The 14283-nt window shown below is 37.7% G+C and overlaps 1 protein-coding gene across 1 annotated transcript; it reads left to right on the top strand.

The window, feature by feature from the left end:
- The first annotated feature begins 1140 nt into the window (after positions 1-1140).
- Positions 1141-8059, top strand: LOC139459141 (uncharacterized). Its single transcript, XM_071240592.1, has 5 exons — positions 1141-1462; positions 3183-3392; positions 5097-5197; positions 6701-6844; positions 7970-8059. Exons 1-5 carry the CDS (start codon positions 1141-1143, stop codon positions 8057-8059), a joined length of 867 nt encoding a protein of 288 aa, XP_071096693.1.
- The last annotated feature ends 6224 nt before the right edge of the window (positions 8060-14283 follow it).

Raw genomic sequence — 14283 nt, 5'->3', positions numbered from 1 at the left:
ATAAATATTTAAGGTGTCAATTCTAGATTATGTTTGCTGCTAGACATATGAAACGAGAATGAACAAATGGCCCTGATCACAAGCCTGCATTATGACCCTCAATAGAGGCAAGCAGAATAAATAAATAACTACATTATGGGTCGTATTTAGAAATTTTTGGATTACAATGTGTGACATGTACATGTATCTCATCTTCACTGACAGAGTATTTTTTATGTTTTTACTGTAGTGTGGGAGGTGCACCAAAACTAAACATTACGATCAATAATATATTCATACAGTGTAAATATCGATGAAACATTTTTACAATGTACAGTTTAAATTAATTGAAAACTAATACACTTAATCTACAGATTTCTATTTACATTGACCGGCTTTTAATACATTTAAACTATAACGTTGCAGATACATGTGATATTTATATTGATAGACAGTTAACACATGAATAGATAACTTCGTGCATACGAGTTAAGTGGGGTGGGGAAGATTTGGTCAACACGTTTAACTCAAGCTTCATGATCAGTTATATCGATAATCTGATATCGCTCACAAATAGTAAAATAACAATTCCTTTTAAACATACTTACGCAGTTATGGTGGCAACAGTTTCCAAATCGCTCCTATCAAGTAGACTAGAAACCGTTTAGGTCGACTGGCACGGAATCGCTCACTTGTCGCTTTTATGTAAGTCACAGGTTCAGTTCCCCTCATGCTAACAATATGTGAAGTCAATTTCTGATGTGATATTGCTTAAACGGCGTAAAACCATACTCAGTCAGTCAGTCTGATATACGAACAGCCAACCTTCTGAAACTGAAATACCAGTACCAAACTGTGCTGGAGAGCTCCACCCAATGCTGTTGTCAGTTGTTCAAATCTGGCCACAGAAACATGTTTACCAATAAATCAAATCATCTGCTGCCGCTGATAATTATTACACAAACACCGCCACAAACATTACTTTCACATAAAACAGTGTTAACATATATATCTGAGTATGAGTGGCTGTTAAATTAACGCCCTATACAAGAATAATAACAAATACGATTTGAAAAAGTATGAACTATTTTCGATCTATGGACAAACATTGATAATGATAACATTAATTCTTCTTTTTTCCAGATTTCTTTGAAACAAATAATGGCCACTTCCGTCAACGGTTCTCCGAATCTTTCCGACAAATATGGTCCAATGTTCCGGGACCCAGTTTACCGGATTTTGCGAGATATTCTTGACCTGCCGGCAGGCGAAAGGTCGCGTGAAGCCATCATGGGAGGAATCAAGACGACAATAGCTATTATGAAAACCCGGGAGGAATATCTGGACACCCATTGTTCCCCTGACAGTGCTACCCTTGAGGAGATCCGCTTGTTTACAGAGGCATCTGATTGGTCCACAGCCAAAGAGAGACATCACCTGGAAAAGCAAAAGGGGATTGGCATGCTGACAGGCAAATCTGAAGGTCAGTATGTCATAGACGGTTTGAGTGAGTGAGTTGATTGAACTTCGGCTACTTGTATGTCGCCGCGTGTCAGCTTATTGTGTGAAGAACTTCCATTATGATAACCACACATGAACTTTTATGATGATACAAACCCAAGGATAACACGATAAATCTCTGATTCAAATCGACGTTCACGGGGTCCTGGCGCGCCAAAGCGACCCGACTGTGCAGAGTGTATTGCGTCGACTATGACCGATTGGACTATTTTAGAGAGGGTGAAGAGGTACGACAGGCCAGGGGCAACTCATCTTCCCTAGGCAAGAGCGTTAACTGACTATAAAAGTCCAGTTTCACCCTTGCCGAAATAGGCTGGTATTTTGGAGTTTTGGCTGGACTAACGAGTCTATGCATAGTCAGATCAAAATCGCGCACCGAAATCGAAATCCGGTTCGTAAACTGTCGTGCTGAGTTCGGTCGATTGCAGGATTTGCAAAGCATGTGCACCGCCAACTCATTGTCAGCAGATAATTTTAAAAATCTTTTCATGTTATTAATCAAGGTGCTAATGTGATTTGATGCATTTCGCAATGTAAGACCCGTTTTATCACAATATAAATCTTGATTATCGATCAGATCGTCCTGACTGGGCGCCACCATTTTGTTTGAAGTGATACGAGAGGTGGTCCATATCAGAGGCTTAGAGGGGACATAGCTGGTAATAGCCACTGGTGGCGCTACGATCGACCCCAGTAATTCCAAACTAGTTCCTAACTCTCTTTCCTTGGGACGATGGGGGCAACTGTCTGTGTGGGAAGCATCTCTGATTTTACAGTTAATGTTTCATCTGTCTCCTACTCACAGAAAGCCAACACAAACTTTGATACACTCATTTTTTTTATAGGAATCCGATCCTCAGCGCACAGATTTGGACAGACTGGAACTGGTTTCGGCCATAACTTACCAGTTTGTTATTACTTCCATAGTTTCCCTTGTTTATCGTTTAGCTCGTCGGTAATCGAGTTACCGTTACTTCCAAAACGATAATTGTAATTTCTGACATTCTCTGGAGTTCAATCCATCTGCTAAACACACCCAGTTGTTTATGTGGTGGCTCAAAATTATGGTGACATAAATATTTCAACACTGACAGTAGCCAACGCGCAGACAGACACCTACAGGCGGTTACACCTGCGTTTTGAGATGTCGTGGGTACAACGAATTACTGGGAGATGCGCGATGGCAATCGAATAGTTTATGTTGATAGGGGTTACAGGTGTTTTGCAGAAATCGTTCCTCAGATATGATACATGGTTAGAACAATAGAATGACTTCACACGAACTATCTATTTTTAATTTATATCACCATTGCAGTTTACAATCTTGGGCGTTCTACCTCCATATTCTCAAAAAGTTGATAAGGTGTCAGACCTTTTTACATTGTCATGATCTTCTTGTAACTTTTTGTAATTTTATTGAAGGTATTATTACCTGATGTCAATACCTGTAAATGTAGATTTAATATCATTATTCTCTCTTCTGAGTATTTTGTGACGGGTGCACTTCATTCCTTCCTAGTCATGAAAATAATCATGTTAATATTAAATGTACTTGTATTCATTCTGGCCTTGATCATGGACTGATGTGGTGGGTGCGTTATATCTTCTGTAGCAGGTTTTTATTAATATCTATAGTGAGTATAATGTGAAGACTTGACAGACAAATAACTATTCAATTCAAGGTGAATTCCTCAAATTTTTGGTGAGCATGCAACAAGCGAAGCGTGTCCTTGACATTGGCATGTTTACCGGATACAGTGCCTTGGCCATGGCGGAAGCTGTGCCACCAGATGGCGTGGTGATCACTTGCGACATTGAGCAGTATCTGGAGAAAATCAATCGGAAGAAGTTCGACGAATCTCCTCACGGAAATAAGATTGAAATTAAAATAGGTGGGTTTGTTTCTGAATATTATTCATCCTCTCAGAATTTGGGGAATTCTTTTGCTGTCTACACTCCCAAAAACATTTTGAGGTACAATCGGGCATGCTCTTTCAACAAAGTTTTCAAAGAGCGTTATTCGACTTTAGCTTTAGGTTTGTCGACGTCACAGAGCATTGGTTTGCCGGTGTATTATGCAACAAATCTCCACGGATGGCGAAGGTAACGCGCATCTTCTAGCGAACACCTGGTATCATCACTACTTATAGAAATTCCTAAACACATGCTAATTATTTGTTTTATTTTTTCCCATATGTGTAGATACACCTTCCTACATTAACACAATGTGTATTAATTACAATATGTATTAATCAATGCCAAATACATGTAAACCTTTTTTCAAGACTAAGATTCAACATAAAAACACCTTTCACAGTCAATAAAGTATAACGACCTGTGCTTACGTTTAACCATTTGATAAAACAATTATGAGTAAAACAATTATTTTCAAGGGGCTTCGAATCTCCTTTAAAACGAACAGTAGTCATTAGACTATTATACATAAACGTCTTCTGTAGCACTGAACCACCATGGCTCTTCAATTCTTCATTTCAGTAAGTTAAATTGCACATGGATAAATGTATACATGATTGAGTAAAGGAGGGACTTTCAACAGGACATATTGAAAATCCAATTGAATGCAATCATCTTATAGTTCTACTTCTTGTGAGGGTACCAAAACAAGTATGTGGTAATCTATGTTCAAAGGTGTAAATATACAAAGATACAAACACATTGCTTCATGCATATCAATTCTAAATTACATACTGCCATTCGACATTATATGGGCAGTTTCTTTGGAATCAACCAAACAAGGATTCATTTTCCCAGCTGCGTCATAATGTGGTATCAATTCGTTCTACCTGTTGGCAGTTCATATCAATAAATGAAACGGTCATCTTCCCGAGGCAAGAGAGTTAACTGATTTTTAAAGTCCAGATTCCACCCTTGCCGAACTAGCCTGGAATTCCTGGGCTCGATCGGAGTGCCACCAGTGTCTATTACGAGTTATGTCCCTTCTATGCCTCTCCTATGGGCCAAACAGATTCCACCTCTCGTATCACATGCATTTGTTTCAAACAAAATGGAAGCGCCCATTCAAGAAAATCTGGTCGATAATCAAGATCTATATTATGATAAAACGGGTCTTACATCGCCAAGCGCATCAAATTTCGTGAGCACCTTGATTACATGAAAAGATTTGGAAAATATCTGCTGACAACGAGTTGGCGGTGCACATGCTTTGCAAATCCTGCAATTCACGAACTGGATTTCGATTTCATTGCGCGATTTTGATTGGACTACGCATAGACTCGTTAGTCCACCCAAACTGTAACTCCATAAGACCAGCCTAGTTTGGCAAGGGTGGAAACTGGATGTATATAGGCAGTTAACTCTCTTGCCGCGGGAAGATGGAAACGGTCGGCAGAAAAGAATGTTGTTCATATATTCTTGTGATATTTTTCACATCATAGAAGCGTTAGATTTGGGACGAAACATTATGCTTACATGATATCAGAGCTCTCTATGTTTAGGTTTTTCAAGTGGTCCGAGGTTGCGGGGACAAAAATTTCATATCAAAGGTTGTGTTTGAGAAGCACGCAATTTAAAGATGGTGTCAAAGTAGTGCATCTATATTATGAATCATGTTCCAGGTAACGCCAACGATACGATGTTGAGTATGGCGGGGGAAGGACAGACATTTGACTTCATCTTCGTGGACACAGATAAAGAAAACTACGTAACGTATTACAATGTGAGTAAAACTGGATCCTTGCTGCTTTGTCATGATACCTTTACTTTTCATTCATAGGGATTTGTTTGGCCAGAATCAACCTGGATTCCGTGCCATCGGGATACGGTGACACTCAATCAGCCAAGTCATCGCGCCTGACCCCCGGATCCATTTGGTCGCCTCTCACAACCAGCACAGATTGTCGGGGACCTTTCGAACCCAGATTCCCCAAGGGGTCGCCTCTTACAACCAGCACAGGTTATTGAGGACCTGTTCGAACCCAGATTCCCCACGGGATCGCCTCTTACAACCAGCACAGCTTGTCGGGGTCTTGTTCGAACCTAGATTCCCCGCAGGGTCGCCTCTTACAAACAGCACAGGTTACTGAGGACCTGTTTAAAAGCATATCCCCCACACGATCGCCTCTAACAACCAGCACAGTTTATTGAGGACCTGTTTAAATGCATATTCCCCTCAGGATCGCCTCATACAACCAGCACAGATTGTCGGGGACCTGTTCGAACCCAGATTCCCCACAGGATCGCCTCTTACAAACATCACAGATTATTGAGGACCTGTACGAACCCAGATTCCCCACAGGATCGCCTCTTACAACCAGCACAGCTTGTCGGGGTCTTGTTCGAACCCAGATTCCCCGCCGGGTCGCCTCTAACAACCAGCACAGGTTATTGAGGACCTGTTTAAACGCATATTCCCTACAGGATCGCATCTTACAACTAGCACAGGTTGTTGAGGACCTTTTCGAATCTAGATTTCCCACGGGGTCGCCACTTACAACCATCACAGATTGTCGGGGACCTGTTCGAAGCCAGATTCCCCAGGGGGTAATTTATTTGTATATTAAGGGATTGCAAGAATTGATAAAAAATCAAATGGCATGAAGTTCAGGTTTGACAGTTATGTGAATGAGTGAATGCTAATAACGACTGTAATCTTCGTAGAACCAGACAACTCCAAGCCATCGTCTGGACAGTCATGCTCTGAAAATGGGCCTTGATTGTAGCAACTCTTCTTGCAGACCTGAAACAAATTTGTCCAGTTTGTGAAGTGTTGCAGGACTTTGGGAACACAATGTTCATATTCATCATGATCACGCATATGTTCAGTTTTATTGAGGTCACTACATTATCTGGCCAAAGATTTTCCCGGATATAGTTAAAGGTATCCTCTGACAGGCGAGTTGTATGTGAGCTGGCATACTTCTCTTTCAGTCTTGTTTTGAGTTCTGGGACATGATTGCATGTGGGTCATGGGCCTAACGTCGCTTCTGTGAATGATGAAGACCCGAATCTTATTCCTAACGTTGTGTCTTATCAGACACTCTTCACGGTTTGTCATTAATTTACGTCCAACACTACCATCGGCACATCCCTAATTTGCCTTGGGTTATTAGGTTGGTCGGGTTTTTATCAGTATTTGAAAATGGAAAAACGAAGCAGTTCAACTTGATACCACGATGTATCCTCATCCATAACGTTGACATGCATCTGTTGTTTATGTCAGACCATCATGAATCATGGCCTTCTAGCGGATAATGGGACGATCGCATTCGACAACGCTCTACTAAACGGTGGTGCATATCTTGATACTGACAACCCCGCTGATGCCCTGAACAGGCGGGTGGAGAAGGACACAAGCGTAAGAAGGGTAAGTTATGGCTTCAAACAAAGGTTTTTTCAACTGATAATGCCGGCTTGAACACCTCCTTACCTGACAAATTAACAACATCAACCGGAACTGAATATCAATTCAACCCTTAGTGTGTTAAAAAGTGGGAACATGTCTTCAGCCAATATATTCATTTCTAAGAAGTATTTATTGAGAAAAATCAGATTCAGAAAGCACTCAGTGGATTCCAGTTAGCAATCTTTGGTCCCAATTGCAAGTGCAATTGTATTTTGTTAATGAAAGTTTTTTTAAACATTAAGCGTGTGATTCTTGTCGGAAAGAACCATCTACCTGTGTCTAATATTGAAAACCACAAACTTTCTTTGATTGTTTTATTGGAACTTTATCTGATATATACAAAGCTGAGACACTTTTTTTAAAGAAATTTGAAACATGCTGACATAGTAAATAATGTGTTTTCAATTCCCCACGTTCCTATCCTGAACTACGGACTTGTATATTTTGTTTTTGTTATTACGGATATCTGCGGGGATCTGATAACTGCCCACATTTCTTAAAGTGTCAATTAGAACTTGGTATGATAAACACGAGAGATAGTTCTATGCATATAAATCTTCTTTATTACAATTAATGGGAGGTATCGCGATCGGTGTGGATACCAACACCATTATCCACACACATGCTTGCCGTAAAAGGTGACTATGTTTGTCGTAAAAGGCGACTAACGGGATCGGGTGGTCAGGCTCGCTGACTTGGTTGATGCATGTCATCGATCCCAATGGCGTGGATCGATGCTCATGACATTAATCACTGGATTGTCTGGTCCAGATTCGATTATTTACAGACCGCCGACATATAGCTGTAATATTGCTGAGTTCGGCGTAAAACAACAAACCAACCAACTATCTGTGTTCACCAAGTTTTGAAACAGAAAAAAACCCATGGATCAAGGAATGAAGTTTTTCCTGTAGTTTGTCATGTATAGTGGTGTACAAAGTAGAAAAATCAAATGTTTTGATAGAGCCATGTCTGCGTATGCAATAATGTAACTCATAATCTACAACTAAAAGGGTTTAAATGAACGTAGACGGGTTAGTCGTTAAAACTGAAAGATCCAAACATTGTAATTGTGTTCTGTATTAGGTACTGCTCCCTGTGCGAGATGGCGTACTGCTGGTACGCAGAGTAAAGGATGTGATTGGACCACGCTATGGTCATGTGTCTACAGATTAGAGGTCTTCATCCCACGTTACACACTGTAGCTAGTGGTATGTTCCCGTTGCTGCGGAGTGTGTTCACCTCAACCACAGTGGGACGCGGATCACCAACGGCAGTTGCCGCTGTCACATCGGACACAACAGTCAATACTACTCTTCACTGGAACATCTACATCATATCGCAGCAACTACGGCAGTAGTCTTAGAATTATGAAGGGCACCGGCGAACCGGGATTCGAACCCACAATCATTATCTTGTCTGACTGGTCTGCTCGGAGTCAGTATACTGTGTCTGAGTGGGGTATTCATGTTAAACTGCGGTATGGTATCTCAGTGGGCTTGCACTATAAAATCGGCATCAGTCAGTAGCACACACACAAACACACACACACGTGCACAAAATCACAAAAAAACATATCCAACTCACGAGTAAGGTCGCAAACATATATGACATAACAAACATTGTATATCAATTTAATACATGATAAAAGTGTGTCATTACAAGGAACGCAAAGTCACTGAACAAAACGACTGCCGGACTTTTCTGAATGGGGACGGAAGCCGGACAATCAAAGAAGAGGGGAACTGTGCGGTCACAAGTGGATAACTGGCCAGTGCAGATAATTAGTATTGCCCCGCTGTAGATATCGACTCCAAAGAGATGATATTGAGTTACGATGAACATTAAAATGTCTGGCAACTACATTTTGCCCCATTCCTGTTTGAAGTATATCCACGGCACATGGACGTTGATTTTCAGCAAGCAGTGGCATTATTGTATATGTGATAAATAGTGAATCACGACCTTAATGTCGAGGAGATGTCTTTATGAATATGCATTGCGTCAGTGAGTATGGCTTTACGCCGCTTTTAGCTAAATTCCAGCAATATCACGGCGGGGGACACCAGAAATGGGCTTCACACATTGTACCCATGTCAGGAATCGAATCCGGGTATTCGGCGTGACAAGCGAACGCTTTAACCACTAGGGTACCCGACCGCCTCGAATATGCATTGAAGATACATTATTTAATTTCAGAATACATTTATTCTTATTGAACTTTATAGGAATCACAGTTACTTTTCCCGTTGGTATATATGGGTAAGCCTTACCGATTGTAACGAAATACAACATTTGCAACGAGTTGAAAGCGACTGAAGGAAATTTGTGCACCCAAGTCACTGACGTAGCGGACATTCTGTGCTCAAATTCCACATAAGTTTGACCAATGGTTGTTCACTTTAGTCAGCTCTTACACAAAGCACAGGTGACTGTTCTTATGTCCAGAATACCCATGCAGCTTAGGAAACTTGCGCGACCGCGTGTTACGAGGTGATTTTCAACTTGAAACACAAAGGTTAACCCAGAAATTCGTACCTACAAAATGAATTGCGAAATCAGTAAATAACCACACAATATCAGTTAATAATCAACAGATTATATTGAAACGCACAGTTTAGGCTTACAAGTGTCAGCACAATATGTCACAGGCCCTAGAATTAGTCTCTACAGTTTCGAAAGGACAAGTCTTCTGTATGGAAGGAGGTTCAAATGGACGACAAGATCGAAAATATTAAACTGTAAGTTACTTATATGATCCCGGGATTGCTTGTAACAATCTGTCAGTTCAAACTTGTGCCAATGTTTACAATCAAACCCATATGACTATCACATGACCATCACATGACCATCACGTGACGAATACGTTACGGAAGTGTCGATTGTTTTGTGAAAATGTGTAGTGACTGCGTTGTGTTGTGGTAAATGAAGGAATGGAATGTATGGAAGGAGGTTCAATCGGTCGATAAGATCGAGTATATTAAACTGTAAGTTATTTATATGATCCTGATTGCTTGTAACAATCATAATCAGTCCATTCAAACGGGTGCCGATATTTACAATCAAACCCACATGACTACCACGTGACGAATACGTTACGGAAGTGTCGATTTTGTTATGAAAACGTGAAGTGATGTTGTGTTGTGTTATGACAAGTGAAGGCATGAAAAAGGTATTTTCTAAATCCCCTATGGGTCTTTAATCTGTTTCATATGATTTATTATATTGTTTTGTTTTCTGACATTTTCACTAATTATGTATTTCATGCTACTTTACTTTGTTCGAAGACAGAGACCGAACATTCGTTATTTTGTTTGCCATACAAGCGCTAAGGACAAGTTATTTTTCTGTATGGAAGGGGGTTAAATTGAACGATAAATTCGAAAACAGTAAACTGTAATTTGTTTGTATGATTCCGATTCTCTAGACATGACCAATCTGCATATACCATGTTAAGATTTTGTAAAAAAAACCGGCAGTGTTGAATTATGTTTGTACATTTATGTGGTTGACATCAGTTAACTTATTTATTGTAACCAAGGGCAGATAGCAGGGCATATCTTAGTTTTACATTCATGGAGTTTGTTTTAGTTACAAAAAAAACAAAAAATTAATTCCATCATCAGTCTTTATTAATTCATGTGTAGGTATAACACATTTTTCATCAAACTTCACACATGGATAGTAAGATTAAAATAGTTTCGGCTAATTGTAGAGGGCTTGCAGAAAAAAGTATAAGACTTGAAATTATGAAAATCTGGCGCAAAAAGAAGTACTCTGTAATATGTCTCCAAGATATTCACATTTCTGATAAAGATAAAGACATATTTAGAAATGAATGGGGAATAAATTGCATTATAGCTCCTTTTACAACCAACGCTAGAGGAGTCGATATTTTATTTAATAACAACACTGAAATAAAAATTCACAAAGGTTATATTGACAATAAAGGGAACTATATTATATCAGATCGAACTATTGATGGGATTAAAATGACATTGACTAACCTTTGTGGTCCAAATAAAGATGAACCTTCATTTTATATAAAACTATTTGAATTAATTGAACAACTGGGAAACGAACCAATGATTTGGTGATTGGAACCTGGTATTAAATCCATCTGTAGATATAGAAAATTATAAACATATCAATAACCCTAGTGCAAGAAAGATTATAACAGAGAAAATAGAGCAATTTGATTTAGTAGATATTTGACGAGAACAAAACCCTGACAGCAGAAAATTTACATGGTGGAAAAGAAACCCAAAATAACAGGCTAGATGAGACTATTTTCTTATTTCACAGGATTTGCATATCCTCTCATGTGATAGCGCTATTATGGCAGGGTATAAATCTGACCACTCCCCAATAACATTTTCATTTTCGAACGCTTTAACTAAAGAGAGGGGGAGAGGATATTGGAAATTTAGTACCTCACTATTGCGAAAAAGAAGAGTATAGTAAGATAGTCAAGGAGACTCTAAAAGAAACATTACATGAGTATGCTGATAGCAAACATACTGAAGAGGAAATTGATTCTCATATGGAAAATTCAACATTGCAACTAAACATTTCTAATTGTCTTTTTCTGGAAACTTTCTTAATGAAGCTAAGGGGTAAAACTATCTCTTTCTCTTCCTTTTTAAAGAAAGAAAAGAACAAGAAACTAAAAGACTTGGAAGAAAATATTAGGGTTCTGGAAGATAAAATAAGAAATGATTTCCAAAATGAATGTAGATGAATAAGAATTTTCCGATTTATCAACAATGAAAAAACAGTTAGAAAAATACCATGAAGAGGAGGTAAAAGGATCCCTAATAAGGAAAGGAATAATCTGGTATGGAGAAGGAGAGAAACCTACAAGTTATTTCTGCCACCTTGAAAATAGACATTATACCACTAAACTAATTCATAGCATTAAAACAGAAAAGGGTGAACTTATTACAGATGGTAAAACAATCTTAGATGAATTAAAGGATTTTTATTCTAAACTATATAAACATACCTACAATACTAATAATGTTAATAATAACCTGTTAGGAAGAAATCAACACACCAAAAATTAATGCAAAAGAATACCATGACCTAGAAAAAGATCTCTCATAAGAGGAAATTTCTATGAAAAATAATAAAAGTCCAGGAATAGACGGTTATCCTATTGAGTTTTTCAATTTTTTCTGGAATGATTTAGGAAAATGGATATTTAGATTCATACAGGAAACCTTTGATGACAACTCATTATCATGTACAATGAACAGGGGAGTTATTTCCTGTCTTCCAAAACCAAACAAAGACAGATTTAAAAAAAAAAACTGTCGCCCAATCTTATTGCTAAATGCTTTATATAAAATTATCAGCTCATGTATTGCTAATAGAATTAAAAAAAAAACTTAAACACAATCAAATAACCAAACAGGATTTATTCCAGGTAGATGTAAAAGTGAAAACACTAGGAAGCTCTATGATATTATCTTTGAAACTAAAAAACTTAACAAACCTGGCTTACTCCTATTAATAGGTTTTGAAAAGGCTTTTAATACAATTTCTAAACCTTTTTTAATACAAGTAATGACAAAATTTGGTTTTGGGCCAAATATCATTAAATTGGTAGGTATTTTGTCTTCTAATACCACTGCATCTGTTATTCAAAATGGACATCTATCATCATTTTTTAGGCTTGAAAGGGGATGTAGACAAGGAGATCCAATTTCACCCTATTTATTTATTATCGCTGTAGAAATTCTAGGTATTATGATAAGAACAAATCCAGATATAAAAGGTATAACACTTAACGATAAGGAAAATAAACTAGGTCAGTATGCGGACGATGCTCAATTATTTCTAGATGGACCTGAAAAAAGCCTTAATACATCAATGGATACCCTCAACAAATTCTATCAAATGTCAGGACTTAAAATAAATGTAGAAACAACAAAAGCAATTTGGATAGGATCATTATCCGAGAGTAATCTAGTTTTAGCACATGACTTTAAACTTGATTGGTAGAAGGGAGATTTTGAAATTTTAGGGAAAACTTTAAATGCTTCATTGAACGACCTTTGGGTAATCAATACTAGAAAAAGAATAGAACATATTAATAGACTACTAGCTAATTGGCGTAGAAGAACCTTAACTCTTAATGGAAAAATTACGGTTATCAAAATTCTTGCTATATCAACTCTGGTACACATCTTCTCTGCTTTACCTAATCCACCTAAAGCATTTATTACCGACCTAAGCACAATAATATTTAGATCCCTTTGGAATAACAAAAACGACAAAATTGAGAGATCAACTATTAGTAGAAATTATGAAGATGGAGGTCTAAGGATGATGGATATTGAATGTTTTATTAATGCTCTCAAACTATCTTTATTTCAAAAGTATATAAAAAAGCATGAAGATTCTACAACAATCTTTCCTCTAAAACATCTTTTCAAACTTGGTTCTAATGCTGTAGACTGTTTGTCTCAACATGATAACCCTTATTGGAGAGATGTATTGTCTTCTTTGAAGATATTTTACCAACAAAATGAGTTTGTATGAATATGATTTAGACCATATTTTGAATCAACCACTCTGGCTGAATCATTTATTTAAATCATCTTATTTTATAAAAAAAATAGTTTAATCAAGGCGTCCAGAGTGTTAGAGACCTTTGCGACAACAACGGTTTTCTTAGTTTTGAAAATTTCAAACAAAAATATAAGATCCAGGGAACTTTTTTAGACTTTCAATAATTACTGAACAATATTCCAAAGAGTTGGAGATTTCAAATCAGAGACAAAACCCTTGATGTTAGTGTAGTTAAACTGAACAATATATGTAAACGCGTTTTTAATAACGTTAAAAAATCAAGGGCTTTTTATGATGAACTAATTAGGAATGATACTGTACCGAAATCATTAGAACACTGGAATCAAGGGCTTTTTATGAGGAACTAATTAGGAATGATACTGAACCGAAATCATTAGAACACTGGAATACTGTTTTTCCTCAAGGTTTGGATTGGAAAGATATACTTCTATGTTATAGAAAATGCACTCGTGATTATAAACTTTTAGATTTTCAATATCGATTTATAAACAGAATAATCTACACTAAGAAAGAATTACTCAAGATGAAACTTGTCGATGAAGATATTTGTACTTTCTGTAAAACTGCTTCTGAAGATATGTCTCATGTATATTTCGATTGCCAATCTGTTCAACAATTTTGGTTTAAAGTTGAAAACTTCCTAAATAACAACCTGCAAACAAATTTCATCCTTTCGAAGCTTAATATCTTTTTTGGAATTTCCACTCAAAACCATGTAGCAAATCATATTATTATACTAGCAAAGAGATTCATCTACATAGCAAATATAAACAACAAGATTTATCTTTCGAACAATTTCTTTC

The sequence above is a fragment of the Haliotis cracherodii genome, unplaced genomic scaffold, assembly GCF_022045235.1.
Source record: "Haliotis cracherodii isolate W230 unplaced genomic scaffold, xgHalCrac1.p SCAF_13, whole genome shotgun sequence".
NCBI lineage: Eukaryota > Metazoa > Mollusca > Gastropoda > Lepetellida > Haliotidae > Haliotis > Haliotis cracherodii.
Note: the sequence above shows the minus strand (reverse complement) of the source record. Positions and strands in the feature narration are given on the sequence as shown.